At 35.2% G+C, this 24,086-nt stretch overlaps 1 protein-coding gene and 1 pseudogene across 2 annotated transcripts in view; both read left to right on the forward strand.

Moving 5' to 3' along the window:
* KCNQ5 (potassium voltage-gated channel subfamily Q member 5) overlaps positions 1 to 24,086 on the forward strand; it is a 447,247-nt gene that overhangs the window by 320,480 nt on the left and 102,681 nt on the right. For both annotated transcript variants that reach the window (XM_036219415.1, XM_036219426.1), the window contains exon 3: positions 8,134 to 8,260. In XM_036219415.1, coding sequence (XP_036075308.1) covers positions 8,134 to 8,260 — 127 coding nt within the window. The remainder of the gene's footprint in view (positions 1 to 8,133; positions 8,261 to 24,086) is intronic.
* On the forward strand, positions 12,523 to 12,640 carry LOC118605339 (annotated as a pseudogene).

Below are 24,086 nucleotides of genomic sequence, written 5' to 3' on the forward strand. Positions count from 1 at the left end.
TCTTCAAGAATTGGTGCAAATGTCGTGGGGTTTATAATGTCAGCATTTCATCTGCACAAAAATGTTATTCAATGGCATAAAACCAGGAAAAACTAATGGTCACAGCAGACAGCTTGTAAATTAGACAAAGGTCACTGTGTTTTAATGAACAGTGCTGTTAATTAATGAGAAAACAACTAGAACATGAGCTGTTAGGCATTGTGAATTTGTGCGCCCAAAAAATCAATCTTTTCTTAAAATCACTTTGAGTAACTCAAGAACAAAATAACTGCAAGAAAAGTATTTAAATCTCAAATTATGCAGCAAAGTCATATATATCAAGGAAGTAGCATCACAGTTCTCTGTGTGACATATAAAGATTCTTTCCTAATATCTAGAAAAGAGGCTTAATGCTAGGTTAGTATTCTCAATATATATTCTAGATAGACTGCCTCTTGGGTTTCTACATTTCTATACACACTCCCTTAGTCTTTACAGAATAGGAAAGATGCTCTTTGTTTTACCAAAATTCTGCGAGGACAGAAATAAAGAAATGCAACTCGCCTTTAGTTCTGTAGAAGGCTGGCAAAGCCAAACTTCTAGGGGCTTCAATAAGGAAGATCAGAAGCACTATTAGTAACACCAACTTTACATTACAGCTTTCCTCCAAGTACATCAAGTACTCTGATTATTATTCACTTATCTCATTAACAAACACTTGAGTAAACAGTGGGCATCTTATTTCAATTAAAAACAAGTAAGAGAAGATAAACTGATTTATCCTCGGATGCAGCAGCCAAGGCACCAGAACCTGTCTCATAGCTGGCCCAGCGAGTCACAAGAACCATCTATAAATCCTTTCAATGAGCATAAAAGATTTTTGTTTCATTTGAAAATAAAACAAAGAGATCCCATTTAGAGGATCATTTAGAAATACCATTAAACTAAAACACAGTCAGATTAGACCCAGCATCTGGACTTGAAGAGTAACACATTTCCTCTCTTGAGTCTATACTTTGTTGGCTAGATGACAGGCAATGCCTTTTTTAAAAAAATTTATTTATTTGTTTTTATTATGGTGAGATTGGTTAATGAAATCCAGTAAGTTTCAGGTGTACAATTCAACAGTAAGGTGTATATTGCATTGTGTGTTCACCACCCACAGATTTCTTTCTGTCACCGCATATTTGACCCCTTTTACCTAACTCCTCCCTCCCCCCTGTTCCCCGCAACTAGTAACCACTAGTCTATAGTCCATGTCCATGAGTCTCTGTTTGTTTGTCCTGTTCCTTTGTTGCTTTTAGGTTTATATCCCACATATAAGTGATATCATGTGATTGTCAACTTTTTCTGTTTGGCTTATTTCGCTTAGCATGATTATCTTGAGGTCCATCCATGTTGTCACAAATGACAGTATTTCTTCTCTTCTTATGGCTGAATAATATTCCATCGTATACATGTGCCACAGCTTCTTTAGCCAATCATCTATTATAGGATACTTTGGTTGCTTCCATGTCCTGGCCACCATGAATAATGCTGCTATGAACATTAGGGTGCAAATATCTTTTCAGATAAATGTTTTCAAGTCTTTGGAATAAATACCCAGTAGAGTTATTGCTGGATCATATAGTACATCAATTTTTAGTTTTTCGAGGACCCTCTATGCTGTTTTCCACAGTGGCTGTACCAATTTCCAGTCCCACCAGCAGTGTATGAGGGTTCATTTTTCTCCATATCCTCTCCAATTTGTTATTATAGTCTTGTCAATAACAGCTATTCTAACAGGTGTGAGATGATATCTCATTGTGATTTTGATTTAGATTTCTATAATAGCTAGTGATGTTGAGCATCTTTTCATGTTTGTTGGCCATTTGTATTTCTTAGGCAATGCCTTTTTTTTAGTTGAATTTTTTTTTTTGAGGTACTTGTAGATTCACATACAGTTGTTAGAAAAAATACAGAGCTATCCTGTGTACGCTTGGCCCTGTTTCCTCAAACAGGAACATTTTGCAAATCTATAGTATAATATCTCAACTAGGACAATAACAGTGGAACAATCCACAGATTTTATTCAGATTTCCCCAGGTTTGCTTGTACACATTTGTATGTGTAAATTTAGTTCTTCTATACAATTTTATCACATGTGGAGGCTTGTGTATCTATCACAAAAGTCAAGACACCAAATAGTTTCATCACCATGGGGATTTCTCAAGGTACCCTTTAATAAACACGTCCACCTCCCTCCTCCTTCTCTCCCTTTCCCCGCAATCCGTGACTTCTAGTAATCACTAATCTGTTATATGTTTATAAAAATTTTTATTTCATAATCATACTAAGTTAAATAAGCCAGACAGAAAAGGTTGAAAATCACACAATATCACATATGCGGGATGTAAACCTAAAAGCAACAAATGAACAGGACAAACAGAGACTCATGGACATGGACAATGGACTAGTGGTTACCAGAAGGAAGAAGGGAGGGGGAAAGGGGAAAATAAAAAAATGTTTTAAAAAATTATGTATATAGTGTGTGAAAAATAAATAAATTGGACTTAAAAATTTTTTTATTTCAAAACTATTATATAAATGGAATATTATAGTATGTAACCTTTCGAGATTGGCTTTTTTAACTCAGCATAATTCTCTAGAGATTCACCCAAATTGTTGTGTGTATCAATAGTTCATTCATTTTTATTGTCGAATAGTTTTCCATGGTATGGGTATACATTCTTTAACCCATTCATATGGTGAGAACATCTGGGCTGTTTTCAATTTTTCGTCATTGCGAATAAATCTGCTGTGAACATTTGTGTACAGATTTTTGTATAAACAATAAATTTTTATTTCTTTGGCATGAATGCCCAAGAGGTCAATTGCTGAGTCATATAGTAACTGCAAGTCAATAGGAAACTATCGAACTGTTTTCCAGAAGAGCCATACTCTTTTATATTTTCACCAGCAATGTATATATGAGTGATTCGGTTTCTCCACATTCTCCCCAGAATTTCATGCTGTCACTATTTTTTTAGCCATTTCAATGGGCATGTAATGTTATCTCATTGTGGTTTTAATTTGCATCATTTCTCATATAGCTAATAATGTTGAATACCATTTCGTGTCTTGGGTATTGCGAATAATGCTACAATGATAATGGGAGTTAAAATAAATATCATCATTTGTTTGCCATCTATATATCCTCTTTAGTGAAATGCCTGTTCATGTCTTTTGCCTATTTCCTAATTGAATTGTTCATTTTTTCACTGTCGAATTTTGAGTTTTTATATATTCTAGATACTAGTCCTTTGTCAGATATGTGCTTTGCAAATGTTTTCTCAGTCTACAGATTGTCTTTTGACCTTTTCTTTTTATGAAGTCCTGTTTATCAATTTTTCCTCTTATTACTTGTGCTTTGGGTATCAAGTCTAACAACTTTTTGCTTAGCCCAAATCCCCAAATTTTTCTATGTTTTTACTAAAAGTCTTATAGTTTAGCATTTAAGCCCATGATACATTTTGAATTGATTTTTATATAAAGCATGAGGTATAGATTGAGGGTTTTTTTTTTTTTTTTTGCCTTTTAATGACTGATTGCATCAGCATCATTTGTTGAAAAGGCTATATCTTTCTCCATTGAATTTATTTTGTACTTTTATCAAAAACCAATTGAGCATATTTGCCTGGGTATATTTCCAAAGTCTTTATTCTGTTTCATTGTTCTCTATGGGTCTGTCTCTCTGCCAATACCACACAGTCTTGATTACTGGAGCTATACAGACAGACTGATTCCTTCCACTTTATTCTTCTTTGCTGGGATTGTTTAACCTATTCTAGGATCTGTGCCTTGCCGTATAAATTTAGAACAAGTTCATTTATTTCTACAAAAAAAAAAAAAACTGGCTGAGATTTAAACAGGAATTTTATTAAACCCACAGATTAATTTGGGAATTTTGTAAATTTCAGCATGCATGTACTGTACATGTTTTGTTATATGAAGCTAAACATTTTATTATCTTTGGAATGGTTATAAATAATATTGTGCTTTTATTTTTTTAATTTTAACACATCCTCATTGTTAGTATACAGAAATGTGTTTAATATTTGTATATTGATCTTGTGTCTTGTAACCTTTATTATTCTAAAAGTTTTTTACAGACTTTTTTGTGATTTTCTCTGTAGACAAGCATGTCATCTGCAAGTGGAAACTGTTTTATCTTTCCAATCTTTATGCCTTTTATTTCTTTTACTTGTCTTATTATAGTGACTATATTATTCGACTATGTTGAATAAGAGTAATGAAAGCGACATCTTTCCTTATACTTTATTTTAGGGGAAAGCATTTAGTCTTTTATCATTAATTATGACATTAGCTATAGGTTTTTGCAGATGTTACTGAGATAATAAACCTTTATTCCTAACTTGCAAAGAGTTTATGTCATAAATGGTAAAATTGGATGTCCATGTGCAGAAGAATAAATTTCTTTATCTCACACCATATACAAAAATCAACTCAAAATGACTTAAAGACCTAAATGTAAGGCCTAAAATTACAAGGCTACTAAAAGAAAACATAAGGAAATAACTTCTTGACATTGGTCCTAGGCAATGATTTTTTGGCTAAGACATCAAAAGCACAGGTAACAAAAGCAAACATAGACAGATGGAATTGCAGCAAATGAAAAAGTTCTGTACAACAAAAGAAACAATCAACAGAATGATGAGACAGCCTCCAGAATAGGAGAAAATATTTGCACACCAAACATCCGATAAGAAGTGAATATTTAAAATATGTAAGGAATTTTTCTAACTCAAAAGAATAAATAAATAAATAAATAAATAACCCAATTAAAGAAATGGTAAAAAACCTGAATAGACCTTTTTTAAAAGAAAACATGCAAACGGTCAACAGATATATGAAAAGATATTTAGCATCACTAATCATCAGGAAAATGCAAATCAATACCACAATGATATATAATCTGAAACCTGTTAGAGTATGTTGTCAACAAGACAAAAAAATAGCAAGTGCTGATAAGGATGTGGAGAAAAGGGAACCCCTTTGCACTGTTGGTGTGAATGTAATAGGTGCAACCACTATGGAAAACAGTATTTTTTGTTTCCTCAAAAAATTAAAATTAGAACTACTATATGATCCAACATTTCCACTTCTGGGCCTATATCCAAAAGGAATGAAGTCAGGATCTTGAAGAAATATCTGCACCCCCACTGTTATTGCAGCATTATTCACAATAGCCAAGACATGAAAACAACCTAAGTGTTCATTGATGGACAAATGATTTTTTTAAATGTGATGTACATGTATAATGGGATATTATTCAGCCTTAAAAGAGAAGGAAATCTTTGCCATTTGTAATAACATGGATGAACCTGAAGGACATTATACTAAGAGAAATAAACCAGACAGAGAAAGGCAAATACTGAACGACCTCAATTATATGTGAATCTAAAAACGTTGAGCTCATAAACACAAGGTAGAATGGTGTTCACCAAGGCTGGGTTTTGGGGAAGTGGGGAAATGTTTCCATTTCAGTTTTACAAGATGAATAAGTTCTGGATATCTTATTTACACTATGGTGGCTATCATTAATAATATTTTATTGCATACTGAAAATTTGTTAAGAAAGTAGATTTTAAGTGTTCTCACCCCACACACACACAAAGTGTTAACTGTGAGGTTATGAATTTGTTAATTAGCTTGATCATGGTAATTATTTCACAATGCATATGTATATCAAAACATCACATGGTACACCTTAAATATATACAATTTTATTTTATATACTTCAACAAAGCTGGACAAAGGGATGAGGGAAAAAGAGAAAACTTGGTCTTCTCATACTTCCTTTCCCCACTTATTCTAAATCTGTCAGATTAGGGATGATTTCCCTTCTCTGGCTCAATAGCACTTTGTTCCTTTTTATTGAAATAAGATGGAAATTTCAGGAACCAGAAGACAGAATCTGCTCAAAGTGATTTTCACACTTTTGTTCTCTATCACACAAGCCCAAATCTTCCAAAGAGGACATTCCCACAGCCTGCAGCTCTGGGCCTGAAATAAACGCCCCACAATCTGCTGAGCTCTCCTCTCTTACTGCTGCTTATTCAGTGACTAGAGATTTGTGAGGTTATTTTTCACATAGTCTGAAACCAAGCCACCATAGGGAATGCTAAGTAATGGTCTAACAAGAAGAGAATTCTTCTCTCCCAAAGCAGAAGTTGTGACCCCATGGTGAAATCGAATTATAACTTCCTCTTTATTTGTAAATGAAGATTTTTTTTCCTAACCTCTTTAAAAAAAAAAAAAAAAAAAAAAAAGGAACAAGCAATATTCCTGAACAAGAGGCCCTGAGCAAAGAACTTGTAGATTTATTTTATCCTGCCTCAGTGCAACACAGAAATGGTGCAGAGGCAGCCTCCCTCACTTTAGAATAAGGATCATATATTTTTTGGTGTCAGCTATTCCCATGAAAAAAGAAAAATCGGTGATATGGTCGTGCCTTGGGACTCAGGCCACATTTGGGACTTTCTTGAGTATCCTTTATCATGCGGACTCTCACCAGTGGTGTGCCAAACTTCCTGGCACAGAAAAGAGCCAGGGGCAGCAATAGAAAAGTGGACTTGCCATTAATCCTGGATGGGGCACAGGCATCTTGGGCCTCAAGATGCTAGATCAGAAACAGGTGATATCATACGGTAGCCAGCTTTATGAATGAATAGATTCAACTACCTAGATATACACTCAAAACCAAAATAAAGCCAAAACAAAACCCTCATTAATGAGTGTATATCGACCATAGTATTAGTTATCTGCATAAAGCAATCTTCGGAGATTTATCCCAAAGATAGCTCGAAGTCACTGTAAATAAGCAGCAATGGTATTGGAGATTTATTTCCTATTATGAGAAATATTTGTGGATTACTCAGCACAAAATAACAGGATAGAATGATATATTTCTACTAGGCATTTCAAAAGTGCAACACATCATCACATGCTCTAACTGAAGAAACAGACATTTGCCTGAAATTTGCAACAAAAATGCCATTTTTCTAAATTTGATAACAGTTTTTATTTTGTTACATAGGGTGGGAGAATGGGGAGTGGATTAGGATCTTTACTTTCTATCCTCTATATTTCTGTAATGTTTGAATGTTTTAAGAAAGACCATACATGACTTTTATAATTAAGCTATTATAGTAAAATTCAATCAATAAATATTGTTCTGCATTATAAATTCTGAGTTAAAAACAAGGGAGGACATTAGTTTTTAAAGGAAAACCAATTTCGATGAACTCAGTCAGTGCCTGTCTCTATAGGGACAATGAGGTGACTATGATAAGCTTGTTCCAGAGATGCTTCTTTCCTCCAAATTCCATTTGGTTTCTCATTCTATGGCCCACTGCTTAATGAGTCACTTTAGTTAGCCTTTCCCCAAGGTTTACTTACAACTCTTCCTAAATATTCTCAAAGTCATTTTGCTGGAACAGATCTTATTTTCTATGCAGCTCTCATCAAAGGGCAGCATAATACTTAACAAACCTCAGATCCGAAGAATTTAGGGTCCCATTTCTGGCACAGGATACATGTGCCACACATGCAGTAATGTTTTCGAAATTTTGATGTAATAAAGAGATTTGGACATCGTAACAAAAGAATTCATACTTCTAAATATTTATTTCTTTTTCTCCGAAAGCAACTCCTAAGAGCTTAGAGATTGTGTCACCTCTTGCAGCAAAATGAAGCTCTGTTTTCTGTAAAATTGTAAAACTGTGTTTTCAGGGTCCTCTCTTTCATTTCAGATATTTCACCAAATAACTAAAGTCAGCTACATTCTCTATATTCCAGACAAGGCAGATCCATAATTCAGCCTGCACATTTAGTGTTAAAACTGACTCCTAATTTGCAAAGTGTTAGAGATTTGAAAAGGAATGGCATTCCATGATAGCAAACACAGACAATACAAGGTTTCAGTATTCTCCAGGTTCAGTTTGATTTGGAGAAGAGATGTTCTTAACTTCAGATATTTAACAAATAGATGTTTTAGATGAAGTGCCTAAATATCCAGAAACACCCATAGAGCTTCTCGCTATGGCTTGCTCCATAATACCTCTCTCAAATATGTCTTATTTGATATTCCAGGAGTTCGTGATGATTGTTGTATTTGGTTTGGAGTTCATCATTCGCATCTGGTCTGCAGGTTGTTGTTGTCGATATAGAGGATGGCAAGGAAGACTGAGGTTTGCCCGAAAGCCCTTCTGTGTTATAGGTGAGTATCAATGTCCAGATACCTTGACCCCACATCCTTTCCTTCTATAACAAACTTTCCTATAGTGTAACATTTTATTCGTATTAAAACTAACAATAATGGAGTATTTACCATGGACAGGCATGTTTATGTTTAAAAGCTGTTGATCCATGTAATCCTTAAGCAACACTGTGAGGTAGGTATTTTTACTATTCTTATTTTACAAATGAAGAAACTGAGACAAAGAGAGGTGAAGTAAGTTACTAAAAGTCATATAGTAGTATGTAGTGGAGTTAGGATTTGAGCCAGGTAGTCTGGCTCTAGAACATCCACTTGTATCAATTAAGTTACACTGAACTATATGGTTCTCCAGTGTTGCTCTGAATTAGGAAAACATTGATTTCAGTAAATATAAAAACCTCTTTTTGCTCTACACTATGAGCAGTACCCTTTTTATGCTCTTAATTAACTGGAATGGATAGCAGTGCGTTAGCCCTGGTAATGCACATTAATTACTATGCCTCAAGAACAATTACAAGTATGTTTTACTTTATGCATTGGTAACTTCAGATCAAGTGTTTTACACTCTGAAATATGAATCCCCCATCCTGCAGTCCCCAAGCAAGTGTCACATCTCTGCACCTACCTAGCTGCTGTGACTTCAGAGGGATTCCATTCACCTGGACCCAACTTGAAATTATACTTCTTAATGAAGATGCCACATAGCATTCTGGAGTTAAGATATGGGATCTTCTGGTAATACATTTAAACGTATATCATAAAATTGAAAACCTTATAAATTATATCTCAATAAAAATAGAGTAAGTTGCCTACATCATGGCCCCTTATCCTTAAATATTTCAATATAGATTTCCCAAGACTAAAGATATTCTTTTATGTAAACCGGTAAATTTAACATTGATATAATACTTTATTTAATCTACCGGTTGTATTCCAGGTTTGTCAATTGACCCAATAATGTCCTTTACAGCCATTTTCTCCTCTCCAGTACATAATCCAGTCTAGGACCACATACTGCATTGTTTGTTGTGTCTCTTTAGTCTCTTAATCTAGAACAGTTCTTCAGACGTCCTTCGTCTCATGCCAGTGACATTTGAAAAATATAACCTTGTGCTCCCCCTTTTTAATAAATGGAATGTTCTTTTGGGAGAAAAAAAATAAGTCCCTGTACATAAAAGCTGTTATTGTTATTGTTGTTGTGGTGGTGGTGGTGGTTGTTATTTAACAGCTAAATTCGGTTGTCTTTCTCTTTTTACCTTCTCACTTCTTTGGCAGCCATTCAGATCCAAATACTGAAAATTCTTGGTGAAGCTTATTTATTCCAACTACTTCCAATCTCCAAAAGTTGATTTCTAATTTACAAGGTAGTTTAGACTACTTTCTTCATCTATAACGAGTTTTCTATTTTTATTTTGGTTTTTTTTTTTTTTTCAGGAATTGTTGAGTAATCTTAGTTTCCTCTTTACCCCTGTTCTCTGTGGCAGGGGCAGAGTGAACTTAAGAAAGAATCAGAGAAAGTGTCTCCCCATTCATGGGGACTGTTAAGAAGAATATTTTATATCATCCTTGTTGTGAGGGAAGAGCCGGGTGGGCTTACCACACACTCTCTGTTGAGGTAGTTTCATAGTATGTACATTTCAAAAGAGTCACCATTTATTCAATCAAATTTTATAGAAATTTGGCTGGAGAAAGCATTGGAGTGACAATAGTGAAATTTAAATTAAATCAATCTTAAAATACCTTGATTGTCCTTCACTGGAACATTCCATTTGTCCAGCTGCCTCTCTTCTGCAAGAATAGCCTGTACTTTTTGGAAATCATTATGCTCTGGAGGAAAGTGGGCATGTAGCTCCAGCCTTGCAGGTCTATCCAGCCCCAAGGCATATTAGTGAAGGCATTTGATTTCTCTCCCTGAAGATTTTTTTCTCTTTTTGAATTCTCTGCTCAAGCAACATCATGAAGGACTATAACTTGATGTGAAACTACTGCACAACGAGTACTTTCTGTCCTATAAGGGCCCCAAAAAAACAATTCACAAGGCAGATGGTTGGCCGAGATTCACTCAGTTTCTTCAGGATAAGGTCGGTTCATGGATGACTGCAGGAATGTTCCATTCCAGATTTTAAAACCAATTAAAAATTGGTTTTGTTCCAGTTCCAGAGGCAATGCCAATGTATTTTTGGCCCCTGAGCTGAAAAGAAAGTTATTTCCCAGATGCCTGCTGCTTTTTGATAGCTGTTCTCAGCTGTGGATACATCAGCACATCTTAGTCCTTTAATCTTTCTCCTCTTGTCTCAGATCCTTGCAGGTTTTGATATAACATGTGGCTCTAAAACTGATGTTATATTATCTGTCATTTTAGATGCCTTTGGACCTACCAATAGTGACTTTACAAATTTAATATCACATGGTCTAGGTGTAATTGCAGTTTAGTTAACTTTTTGGCCTTTTCTTCATTTGGATATTTCACTGCTAGTAAATCAGTTGGTTTGGAAGAAAATTTCATGAACAAATATATAATGAATTCCTATTAGAATAAAGACAAAATCTGTACTTGCATTTAGGATAACCACATATTTTTCAGTCTTTTATTTAATGTACATGTAACAGTTTGATCTATGGTTGAGCTGAATTGATGTTAACAGTGAAACATGTTCAAATGTGGCCCTTCAGTATGAGGTCAGTAAAATTTAACTTACACAGAAGAGCCAAATGTTACCTGCCTGAAGGCAACAGGCTGTGCCAGATGACAAAACTCTTTGTAGGTCCATTTAATGGGAGCATAAAAATGATTGATGTCACTGGTAAAATGATGAAGTACAATGTTAAGTGAACCTTGTAGTTCCCTTGTTCAGCATAATTTACCGTGGTGAAATGGAAAAAGGAATAACATCTCTCTCATCTGTCCCTGATAACCGTTCTGAGTTTGGAAATATAGCTAAGATTTCTCAGGACTCCATGTTTTTGTAAGATGTGATTACTCTAAACATGCCAAATACACATCCAAATGGTCTTAGAAGTGTTGAGCAGTCAAAAAAGGGATATAGAAAAGATTAGGATAGGCTGGCTGTGCCTTCAGTGTGGGAGCTGCTGTCTTTAAGCATACCAAAGTTGTTCTTTCCAATTAGAAAGAGATTGAAGCCACCCTAATGGTCAGCTATTAAGCCTCCTACAGCCTTGAGCCCTATAGGCCAACTGATAGTATTTGGACACAACTTGATAGAGGGCCCACAAGCTAATTTCCAAGGACTTTATACCCTCCTCTTCCTCCTTAACTTCCCACCCTCTTACCCTTGTACTCTAGCCAGAACCAGGAGCATTTCAAAAACTTGTTGATGTAAAAAATTATAAAATCATTGTTGATGTAAAAAATTATAAAATCATTGTATACTTGTGTTGAGAAAACATTTTAAACAACCATAACCCAAGGAAAGAGAAAATTCTATTTCTCTTTTCTTGATTAGGTGCTTTCTTTCATTGCTATATTTATTATTCTCTGCTTGGTTTGGGAAGTTTGCTATGAAAACTGGTAAAACTTTTCTTGAATTACAAAATTCTTCCTTATATCTATATGTTCAATTTATATCTTTCTCCTAAGACTCCGTTGAAACAACATTTCTACACCTATGGGTACTAATCGCTACCTTACCAATTTGGAGAGTCAAGTATACTTGGAGATGACTACCCAGGTTGCCCTTCATTTACCTGGGCTGGCAGCTTTACTGGTTCTCTACATTCAAGCGCAAATCACTCGCTCAATGACCTAGGTATTGAGAACATGTGAAATAACCTCAAAGACTGATTTTGCAGTCATTCTTTTTTTAAGCTTTTATTAATGACCTACCTGAAAATTGCAAGTAGTGCCAAAGGCTGGTACTTAGATCAGGATAATGAGCCTAATGTGTCAGGAAGCCAACAAATTACTTCTAACAGTGGCTTTTTTGGATTCCCTAGTGACTCTTTCTAAAGACAGATATAACAGGACCATATTTTTTCACTCTTGCAGTGCATCTCGGGGAAGCATAAAATACCAGCCTGTCATTAATCTTGGGTCTGTATTTGATGCTAAATATAAATTTTTTTCTTAATGCTATTTTAACAGTTTTCCTTCAGTGTAATATTTCCACAAGAAGACAAAGAGGCAAACCACAGCACAGATGTTTCCCCCATGAATTGAGCATTTATGCCTTTGACATGAGATAACAGTCACTCAGAAAAATGCCAACAAGTGTATTTTTTTTAATGAGAAAAAAAATAACAAAGTCTACAGCCATGCCAACCTGAACAAGCCCAATCCTGTCTGATCTCAGAAGCTAAGCGGGGTTGGGCCTGGTTAGTACTTGGATGGGAGCCCACTAGGAAGACCAGGTGCTGTAGGAGTAAAAAAATAAAATATAAGGGATTGTAAACTGACAAGGTCCTTGCAATCTGTGAGGTCAACCAAGGGTTGCCTCGCCTAAAATAAATACGTACGTACGTACGTACATACATACATACATACATACATACATACATACTAACCAGCTTCTTACTTGGCTAAAACAAAATCTAAGCTTTTATTAAAATCAACCACACAGGCAAGGCCATTCTAATATATCTGTGAGTTTGTGTCATTAAAAGGCAACTTAAGCTGCTAATATGCTCAAAAGTTAAGTTAGAAACTCCCAGAACTGCCACTGGTTTCTCAGCTGAAGATTTGAGACATTTTTCTGCCTCTCTGACTTCTCCATCTTTTGTTCTAAAAGACATTGAATTTCGTCCTAAATCCTTGGATTGCATCATTTTCTATACCTTCTAATCTCTTTCCTTCTTTAGCAGAAATTATGTTCCCTCAAGTTATTTCCTATCTGTCATAGGAAATATGCAACTGCTTCTCTTTACTTCGAAGTGTTCAAATTTCTTTGGCACATATAGACTCCTTGACATGATTCATTGAACAACCTGAGGACAATTAAATCCTGTTGGATTCATTGATCACAAAACATGAAAGGCATTTCAATCTCTTTAGTTAATAATAGCTAATATCTATTAAGACCCACTATAATGCTAGGTACTACTCTAAGCACCCTATAAATATTATATCCCATTTTATAGATGAGAAAGTAAGACAGGGCTAAAGAAACTTGTCCATAATTAGAAAGATAGTAGGCGAAAGAGCCAGGATTCAGTGTTTTTATTCACAAGACTTCTGGCACCAAATATGTGGGGTTTTATCTCATACCAACCAATCTCCAACTCTCCAGGCACAAACTGGGTGTTCAGTGCTTCAAATAAATTCTGATATTAACTACCTGAAGATAGTACAGACTTCATAGGTTAAGGACTTAGTCCCACAAGACTCCTCTTCCTCGACTTCAGATGCCAGCCACAATGAGGTGCCTAGGCTATACATCCTTATGCACAGCTGCCTACAAATTTGGAAGTTTCACAACCCACTTCAGGATTGATAATTCACTAGAACGACTCACAGAATTCAGGAAAGTGCTTTATTGGCTAATATGGAGCTTGCATGCCCTCTCCTAGCATGCCACCCTCTCTGCACCTCAATGTGTTCACCAACCCGGAGGCTCTCAGAACCCCATGGCTTGGAGATTTTCATGAAGCTTTCATTATGTAGGCATGCTTGATTAAATCATTGGCCATTGGTGATTGAACTCATCTCTAGGTCCTTTTCCCTTCCCAGATGTCTGGGGTTGTAGCTTAAACTTCCAACTCTCGAATCATGCTTTGGTCTTCCTGGTAACTAGACCTGATTTTGAAGCTATTTAGGGACACCCTCTGCCCCCACCCCCCACCCCAGCTACCAGGCATCTCATGAGTATGGAAAGGATACTTATTACTCCAGAGATTCCAAGCATTTTAGGAGCTGTGTGCCAGGAACCAATGACAATGACCAAGTGTCTATTTTCCATTGTATCACACTACCCAGCTATGAGGAAGTTGACCTTATTGTTTATCAGAGTTTTTAAATTAAATTGAATTGAACTTTGTTCATTGTTATCAATTCACAAAAAAAAAAAAAAAAAAAAAAAAAAAAAAACCCTGATACTTTTATATTTGTCTTTAGTAATCTAAGATCTTTGAATTAGAAGCCAGACTTCACAAAATGACTTTAATTGCAGTGTCAGTCCTAATAATAGCAGGTTTAGTATTAGGTCACTTATGGTTGTTCTCTAACTTTAAGGGGAAATTAGGTTCTAAAACAGACTTACTCGCCTTGTATCATATTGTATATGTTCTTGATCAATATTATCATGAGGTTCTCCATCTTTTTCCCAATTGGAAACATCTCCAGAGTAAACAATGTTACTCTCCCAAAAGCCTTTGAATGTTTGTTAATATTAGTTGACTATTGAGAGACCTATTTAGGTAATTGTTGACCTGGTACGCAAATTTGAACTTATAAAGTAGCTTGGTTAGCTGACATGATTTGACCATATAGAAAATGCCCTTAGAGGGAAATTAATAACTCAAAATTATTTCCTACTCCTTTATAAACTTCAGTAGAGCACTATGATATATTGTACTAATATTCTACACTATCAAATGTTAAGTAATAAATTCTTTCACAGACAGAGCACTTGTTATATGCCAAACATGGTCTTAGGTGCAAAAACACAAAGATCAATAAAATATAGTCCCAGCCTGTAAAAGTACAGTCTTTCATGCCCTTAAAGATGAACAAAGCTGGAAGAAGGGAGACTAATTACAGTGCTACAAAGTAAAGGTGATGATGATAGTAAAAGTAGACATGGGGAGAGAATATAGAATTTCATGATTAATTGTATAAGACATAGGAGCAAAAGGCACCCCAGGTTTTGAACTCGTTCATCCAACAAACATTTATACACTGTCCACCATGTTTAAGCATGGTTCTAGATGCTGAGAAGGTGATTTGCAACAATGGACAAGGTCCTACTCATAGAAATAATATCCCAGTGGACAAAAAAAACAATACACATATTTTTGTAGAACAAGATAATATCAACTAGAGGTAAATACACTGAAGAAAATGAAACAGAGATATTGAAGATTCTTTAGATTGGGTGGCCTGAGAGTCTCTCTAAGGAGTTGACACTGAAGCTGACCTAAATATTTAAAAGGAGCCAACCAAGAGAAGACTTAGGCACATATTTTTCCAGGCCAGAAAATAGTAATTGCAAATATTCTTGAGATCCAATGAGCTTGACTTGTACAAGGAAGAAACATAAGGTCATTGTGGCTGGAGCACAATGAGCAGTGGAGAGAGTAGTTGGAGCTGATGGGGAGATAGACAGAAGTCACATCCTGAGGGTCATATGAGGGCATATAGTTGCCTGATACAAGGCAGTTTCCAGAGTCAGGCCACCAGGTAAAGGTCCAGTAGATTGCCAGCAAGCATAATGCTGGATATTTGGGTTAAGAAAAAAAAAATTTTTTTCATCCAGCAACAAAAAGTATGTCTATATGAGGCTCTGGGTTTTTCAGTTATCCATATCTGCTTGAACTTTATACCAGCAATATCCAAATTTTACCCATTCAGAAGAATATAAACCTATTCCCTCTTCCTTTTCCACATAGCTATATATCTACCCTTAGAAACATGAAATTTGAATACTAAAAAGGAAATGTATTATTTTCTATGGGCCACTGGAATTAGGAGAATGTGATGGAAATCATTCCACAGCCCCATTGGTAACTATCGTCAATAAACAATCCCCAAAAGACTGCCTACCAAATTACTCTGCTGCATCCTCTTATTTATGATGGCTGCAATGCAGATTTACTTCATTAGATTATTTATTTCCTCTGATAAATTGTCCTTTTTTGCCTTGAGATGTTATCTGAAGACTTATGATCAATAAGAAGCATTAAACTATCACTGTGGGGTAAATTTTCAGAGTGGTATTTGGAATTTGCCAGTATGAGTCCCATTAACTTCAGGGGAAGTCCTGCAGTTAAACCGCTGCACATGGCTTTGAAAATGTTCTACAGTACATCTTTGCGGTGCCTTTTTTTTTATTTTTAATAAATACCACAGAGCAACTCAGTGCACAGCCGATTGCAGTATTTAAGAATGTGGATAATGTACTGTGCAGTAGGAGGCTTTTAAAATTAGATTTTCAAGCTTTATTCCTGTTAAGAGTCACAACAACAATATAAATACATCTTTAATTCTTCAAAGAGCACCTTCTATAAAGGAATTTGGAGCTCAATTAAAACATAGAGCTCAAAAAGAAGCACATGTCCCTCTGAGACATTGTTTATCTCACTCTATAGACAGAAAGATTGAGGCACTGTGAAGTGAGGGTGCTTTTTACTGGGCCCCTAAGTCAGCAGTGAAGCTAAGAATAGAATGCCAGCCTCCCTCCAGCCCATGGCTCTAAAGCACTGCCTCTTGTGAGAGCCAAATTTAATTACAGCATAATCCATTTGATCTAAACATGGAGGAATAATGACGGTGCGGGAAAAATGAATTTATTAACAGGTTGGTGGGAGACCATGTTACATAAATTAGCAACTTTCTTTTTGGGATACAGATGTTTAAATGGTATCTGATGCCATGAAAGAGATGATTCTAATTCCACTGGCCACAATTGGCAAAGAGCTTTTTGATTTTCCTCACTTTCAAACATAAGTAAAGGTTCCACCTGAAGGTGCTACAGACCATCTTGTTAGAAATAACACTGATTTTTTTTAATTATGAAAAGAGTGCGTCAATTTCTCTCTGTATGCCTTCTGGGTTAAAAGAAGGAACCACGTTGAGTTAAATGCTCAACTCACAAAAAATAAGTGAGATTTGCTTCATTTTTGACTTTTGATTACTTATCCACTAATTCTCTGTGGCTGTGTACATGCTAATCCATCTATTGCCTATTTTCTGCACATACGTTAGAAAAAGGACAATAGTTTAAGAGCTATATTTAGATAGGAAATCTCCCTTTGATGATGAAGGTTAGGAGTTGTGCTATCTGGTATTACATGAACAGGAAGAAAGTTTCATAGTTTAAAATGTAAATCATATTTATGGACCATCTCATTTAATCCCTATAACAATCTTATTAAAGTTGGAAGTTATGATATCAATTTTACATATTTAAAAACTGAATCTTATGTTAAGGGTCTTATCGAGGGTCACACAGCATATAAGCAAAAGAGTCAGAACACAAAAAAAAACAGAGAGAGATTTGCTCACATCCAGTCCTAAATTCTTCCTATGATACCACATCATCTCCCTGTACTACCCATTTGTGACACAGGAACAAATTAATAACCCATGTGAGGAGGTCTGATTCCTATCACTAAGTCTCCTCTCTACATCACATTTTAGCTATCATAAAGTCTGAAAGAAAATAGATGTTGGCATCATAAAAGGTACAATTCCTTTTCCCAACAGTCATCTTCCTGAGATTTGGACTTCTTTTTAACTTTCTGTTTTAGAATAACGTTAGACTTAGAAGTTACAAATGTAGTACAGAGAGTTTCCCTGCACCCACGTACCTTCATCCAGCTTCCCTTGATGACAACATCTGACATAAGTGTGGTGCGATTATCAAAACCAGAAAGTTGATATGGATATATATTACCAACTAAATGGCAGACCTTATTCAGATTTCACCAATTTTTGCATGCACCCAACTTTTTCTATATATTCTACATTGAAATTTTATCACATGTGTAGTTTAATTTAACCATCACAATCAAGATACAAAACTTTCCCATCATCCTAAAATATCTTGGGGTGCTATCCCTTGCATTATCCCTTTAGAGTCACTCTCCCCTTCCCAGTCCTAACTCTTGGGAATCACTAATCTATTCTTCATCATTGTAATTTTGTCATTTTTAAAATGGTATGTAAATAGAATCATATAATAATATGATTGAAACTGGCACTTTTTTCACTCACCATAATACTCTTGAGATCCCTCCAAGTAATTGTGTATATCAGTAGTTTATTCCTTTTTACTGCTGAATAGTATTCCGTAATATGGATGTATCACAGTTTGTTTATCCATTTACTTGTTAGAGGTCATTTGGGTTGTTTCTAGATTTCTGGCTATTACAAATAGGCTGCTATGAAAATTCATGTACGGGTTTTTGTATGAACATAAGTTTTTATTTCTCTAGGGTAAATACCCAAGAGTGGAATTACTGGGTCATATGGTAAGTGTTCATTTAACTTTATCAGAAACTGCCAAACTGTTTTCCAGAATGTAGCCATTCTTTATAAGATATAAAAATTCCTGGAACACTTCATGGCAGTAAATTACACCTATGCTTACTTAAATGACATTTTTTTTTCATAGAAAATGTATGCTTCTGCTTTATCTGTTTTTCTATGAAAATTATTTTCATAAGCAAAAGTTGATGAAATTCATACTTAACCACTCAATAAAACAAATGAAAATATAGCTTATTAAGGAGCAGTTCTTCATGCTCTGGTAAATGAATGCAAATTTGATGTTTACATAGATGAAGTGTAAAGAGACCAATTAATGCAAAAAGCCAATACTGTGCAAATTGCTGAAGGAGCTTTAGTTGAATCTAACTTTACTTTGTAGAAAGCCCTTTTTCAATCAAACTTTAATGAGATTGATACTAATTATGCTTGCCTGCTAAGGATACATATACAGCGCTCCGTCCCTCAGGGGGTTGGTTCCAGGACCCCTGCAGATACCAAAATCCTCAGATGCTCAAGTCTCATATTTGCATATGACTCATACATCCTCCCACATACTTTAAATCATCTCCAGTGTACTTATAATACCTAACACAAATAAATGCTATGCAAAAGTTGTTGTATTGTTTAGGGAACAATGACAAGGAAAAAAGTCTATACATATTCAGTAAAGACTCAACCATCAGCAACATTTTAACATGTTTTTTTTTCCAAACAGTTTTGATTAACTATCAGTTAAATCTGTGGATACTGAACAGTGAATACAAAGGGCCAACTGTTATCACATTAGTTAGAACCTCAAAACACAACTCCTACAGAATAAAAAGTTTAAAATTACTACCAAAGCCCAACAGTACTTTATAGCAAAGCGGGCCCACTATTCATAGTTCTAATGTGATCTAAAAAGAAGTCATTTGTTCTCCCTAATCCCGCACCTCTCAAAAAATCACCCTGTCTTGAAAACTACTCTCTCAGACTCTGTTTTTCCTCCATAACTCTCCTTAATGTCTCCCAGTGGATCCCTCATCGCAACTAAAAGAAGTCATTTTCTCAAAAGTTAGTAACAACCCCATGTGGCCAAATTAATGAATTTCAACTCCATCCTCATTCTGGTTATAAGCGATGTTAGAACAACTAATTACTCATTTGGAAAAAAATCAAAGTAATCCGTATATATCTTATCATATTCTAAGACAAACTCCAAATAGATCAAAGATTTAAATTGAATAAAACTATAAATACCATATGGCAGAGTAAGTTTTCTTGTAACCTTAGAACCAAGAAGGCCTTTCTAACCATACTTAGTATAGAAGCCATCAAAGAAAATACTGATAAATGTAAGCAACATAAAAGTTAAAAATTGATAAAATTAGGTACATAAAATCAAAGAATACTGCATGATAAAACAAAAGAAACAAGAAGCAAAGTCAAAAGACAAATGTGGGAAAATATTTACAACTCCTATCAGAAATAGAGTTAATCATTTTAAAATATAAGAAGTTCTAGAAATCCAGAAGAAAATTCAAAACATAATAGAAAATTAAAGATGTCAAATGGATATGAACAGAGTTTTCACAGAAAAAGAAATACATACATGCCTCTTCAACGTACTCAATCTCGCTCGCAAAAGTAAATGCACATGATAGCATTTTCTCACCTATCATATTGGCAAAAATCCAAAATCTGACCACACACTTTTTAGTGAGATTGTAAGGAAACAGGCATTTAGACTCTGTAGAGTGCAAAGTGGTATTGCCCTTATGGAAAATGTCCATATCTCCTAAAATTACATGATATTTACTCTTCAACTCAGACATTCTACTTCCTAATAGTTTCATCTATTTATAGTGAGTAGTCAGTATAGCTGAAGGAACTAAGAATACATTAAACAGAATGCAATGAAGATCATTCTATAAAGCCAAAGAAGGATCTCAGGATATATTAAGAGGGAAAGAATGTAATACTGCATATGCAGTGCACTACATTTTTGTATAAGAAAAGAAAAAATAGGAATATATTCATGTTGCTTTTTATTTGAATAAAGAAACAGTAGGAAGATTTTTTTTTAATAAATATGTTCACCTGAAGATAATGAGTAGGGATAAAGAGAATGGGGAGAGAGGTGGGAGCAAGATTGTTTGTCATTTATCTCTTTATATCATTTTGATATTTAAAACATGTAAACATATTAACTATTCAAAAACTATATGAAAGCAATGTCATCTGCACATAGTAAGCACAGTGTAAATGCTTACTATTGTTATTGTTGTCGTCTAGCAATATTGGGATGGGTTCATCAGTCCCTATAACGTACAGTTGTGCAGAATCTCACACTCAAGGCATTTTTGTCATTGCAAAGGATAATGTTAAAGATAACCTACCATAGGATTTTTGTATGAATGTCCTCATTCCTAGGCTGAAGTAACACAGAATGGCATTTTTAACTCTCTTAAATAAAGCTCTATCCTGAAAAGTGTCCCATGATTTGCCTTAATTTGCCATCCCCACATTTCTTTAATTTTAAATTTGGAATTGCAGTTCTACCTTCTCAGTGGTTGCTCAAGAAGATTAAATGAGATAATACATGTAAAGTGCTTAGCTTAATACCTGGCATGGAATAAATACTCCATAATTGTTAATGGTAGTAAACTGAACCCTAAAAGTGTGATGGATTCAGTCTGATCTCTGATCAATCCTAGAATCTATAAATACAATCAGAAAAAAATTATCAATTTGGTAAGACCTCTTTGTATGTTTTTGTTGATTGTTTTTCCTCAAAATATCTCCATCGATACTGAATTCCTAGAATTTGAGAGCCTATGTATCTTCAAAAAAGTGCAAGCTGGCAGACATTCACATGTAGAAGCTCATTCCCACCCATTGTGCCCTCTACATACACAATGTAAAAACAATGTGAGGAAATGAAGAAAATTATCCAAGCAATGCAAGTCAAAAAATACCACCTTTACCTCAAGAGTTTTCAGAAGAATCATGTTGCCTGCATTTTTGGATTTGATTGCTTCAGTTCCCTACTTTAATGTGGCCGTGTGAATGAGATAACATTTTTTAATGAAATGCTTACTTTGCTTCCTCATAATCATAGGCTCCTTTACGGGAGGCTCTTCTACTACCATACGCACTTTCTCTCAATTTTTTTTACTTCTGCCTTTTACGAAATGTTTTTAATATTTGATTTTAGCCCCTACCACAGACTCCAAATCTGTGCTTGGAATTTGGTGATCAAAGTACCGTAGCTAATCCTCAGCACATTTGCCATTGTATGACTTAAGAATCCATCTTTTATCAAGTTTCCGTGGTTTTCTGGAGTATTTACTGGTCATAATGTTAAAATGTGCACATCTGAAACTATTTTTGAATTACGTTTTCCTAAGAGTTCTCCATATTTAGTGTGTGGGAAAATATCCTGCTCCCGAATGGCACTGAGCTCTGTTAGGTCATCTCCAGCCTCCTCAGAAACAATCCCTAGGTTGTACCGTCACATGTTTTCAATAAACCTTGTATTTTCTTCTCCTTTAAACAGAGTGTGTCGTATTCAAAAAGCTCATGATGGTAGGAAAGGAATCGATAATAAAAGGAAAGTGAGCCCAACATAGATTCTTTCTCATAGCTTTAAGATTTGTTATGCGGCAATGTGTTTCACAGGCTGAGCTGCAGCTTCATGAGGCAGTTACCATGAATTCTAATCCTGTTCTGGCTTGTTTTATCTTCCATGAGCCTCTCTGGGACTCTGTTTTCTTTCCTTTTAAGCACAGATAGGAAAAGTAACATACTTAATAGGGTTCATAAACAGTAACACATAAAAGCAAATATGAAATGAGAAAGTTCTAAAAATTGCCCTTTATCAAGTGCCAGTGAGGGTAATTTGGAGCAAGGATTTTATAATTAAAGATGGAACTTAGATGTGTAATTAAACATGATCTGTTTGGTTAATAATCCTTCTGAATAACATAGATGTGATAGATCTCCACAAGGCAACAAGTAGGATGTCCAAAATTATAATGAGTGTCGGGTATTTATTTGTGGTTTATGTTTACTCAAATTCACTCCTTTAAAGCACTATCTTTTCATTCTTCACAGAAGGAAAAGTCCATTTTCACACCCCAGTGTTTATCCCTAAGGATTATCCAGAAGCCTAAACTGTATATATTTCTTATTTCTAAAAATAATACATTGCGCATTGAAAAAGATTAAGAGAGCCAGGTGTACCAGGTAATTCTCAATTTCCCCCGATAATACTTAGAATGAATTCTCATTGATAGGTGTCCTTTGCTTAGTGACATTTTAGCTGAAGTGGCATGTTCATCTGCAAAATCCAAAGAGCACAGTCTATTGAAAGACCTTCCTGAATATATCCTTTCAAAAACTTTTAGTATTAGGTGATGATTAATCATAACCTGATGTCATCTGAAAATAAGTATCAAGTTTCTCAAAGAAAAATTGCAGATCCCAACACTACTAAACATAACCAGCTGCCAAGTTTCAAAGAGTCAGTATCATTCAACTGCTTCAAGTAAGTACAAAAAGGGAGTATTGAAAGTTAGGTATTTTGTTTTCACCCTGTAAATTTAAACCTGTAATGACATTGCTCAACTGTTGGCGTATAAACATTCACATTATTACACTGAACAAGATATCTAAGCATTGGATTTCATCATAGGATGTTAGGGGATTTCCAGTAGAAGTTTCAACTTTGATCATTCATTGGTGGGAATCCAAATCTATTTTTAGACCTACAGTTAAATACTGGTGTGGGGTTCTTTTGAATTGAAACTAGCAACAGGTTTGCCATTTGTTATGTGTGAAAATAGGTGCTAGGAGAAATTTTTAAACATCTGAGGACATCAATGTGTAAAATTGCTGCTTCTAAAAGCCTTTCTTGTGCTTTCTATATAAAGGAACATAATATACAGCCACTGTGTCATTGCCCTAAAACATGTCCTGAACCATCCAAAATTACATGTGACTGACTCTCCATTCTTTTGATTTATTGAAGACTAATAGGATCATACCTAGGCAATTTACTAAAGATACTATAGTGTGTCTTAAATAGGATGGGTTTGCCTCCTACTCATTCACAATGATTCTCAGAGGACAAATGCTTCTTTCCTGCTTCATAAATACAGAAACACAGCTTCCTGCATCTGCCAATCTGTAACCCACATCTGAAATTAATATTCACGATCACATTGTGAAGCAATAGCTTTAGGGGATTACTGATATTAGAGGAGATTAGTCCTGTGGCATTAAAAAAATAAATAAATCTATTGCCTAACTCTGCAACCCTGACCTCTCTCTAGAACTCCTGACATCTCTCTAGAACTCCAATCTCAAAGTCTACCAGATGTCTAGAGGGCATCTCAATATTAATATGGCCAAAATCAAACTGTTAATTTTAGCCATTAAATAGCCCTTCTTTCTGCTCCTTACCTCTACCACAATATTTCCCCATCTCAGTAAATAGCACTTAATTCACCCAATTGCTTAGGCCCAAAACCTGATATTACCCTCACCTTCCCTTGTGTCACATTGCACAATCCTTCAGCAAGTCCTAACACCTTCGCTTTCACAATGTGTCCCAAATCCAACTTTTTCTCTACTCCTCCACACTTTAACTAGGCTTTTCTAAAGCTGCTCTCACGCTTTGTC

This window comes from Rousettus aegyptiacus, unplaced genomic scaffold (genome assembly GCF_014176215.1).
Source record: "Rousettus aegyptiacus isolate mRouAeg1 unplaced genomic scaffold, mRouAeg1.p scaffold_m13_p_1, whole genome shotgun sequence".
NCBI lineage: Eukaryota > Metazoa > Chordata > Mammalia > Chiroptera > Pteropodidae > Rousettus > Rousettus aegyptiacus.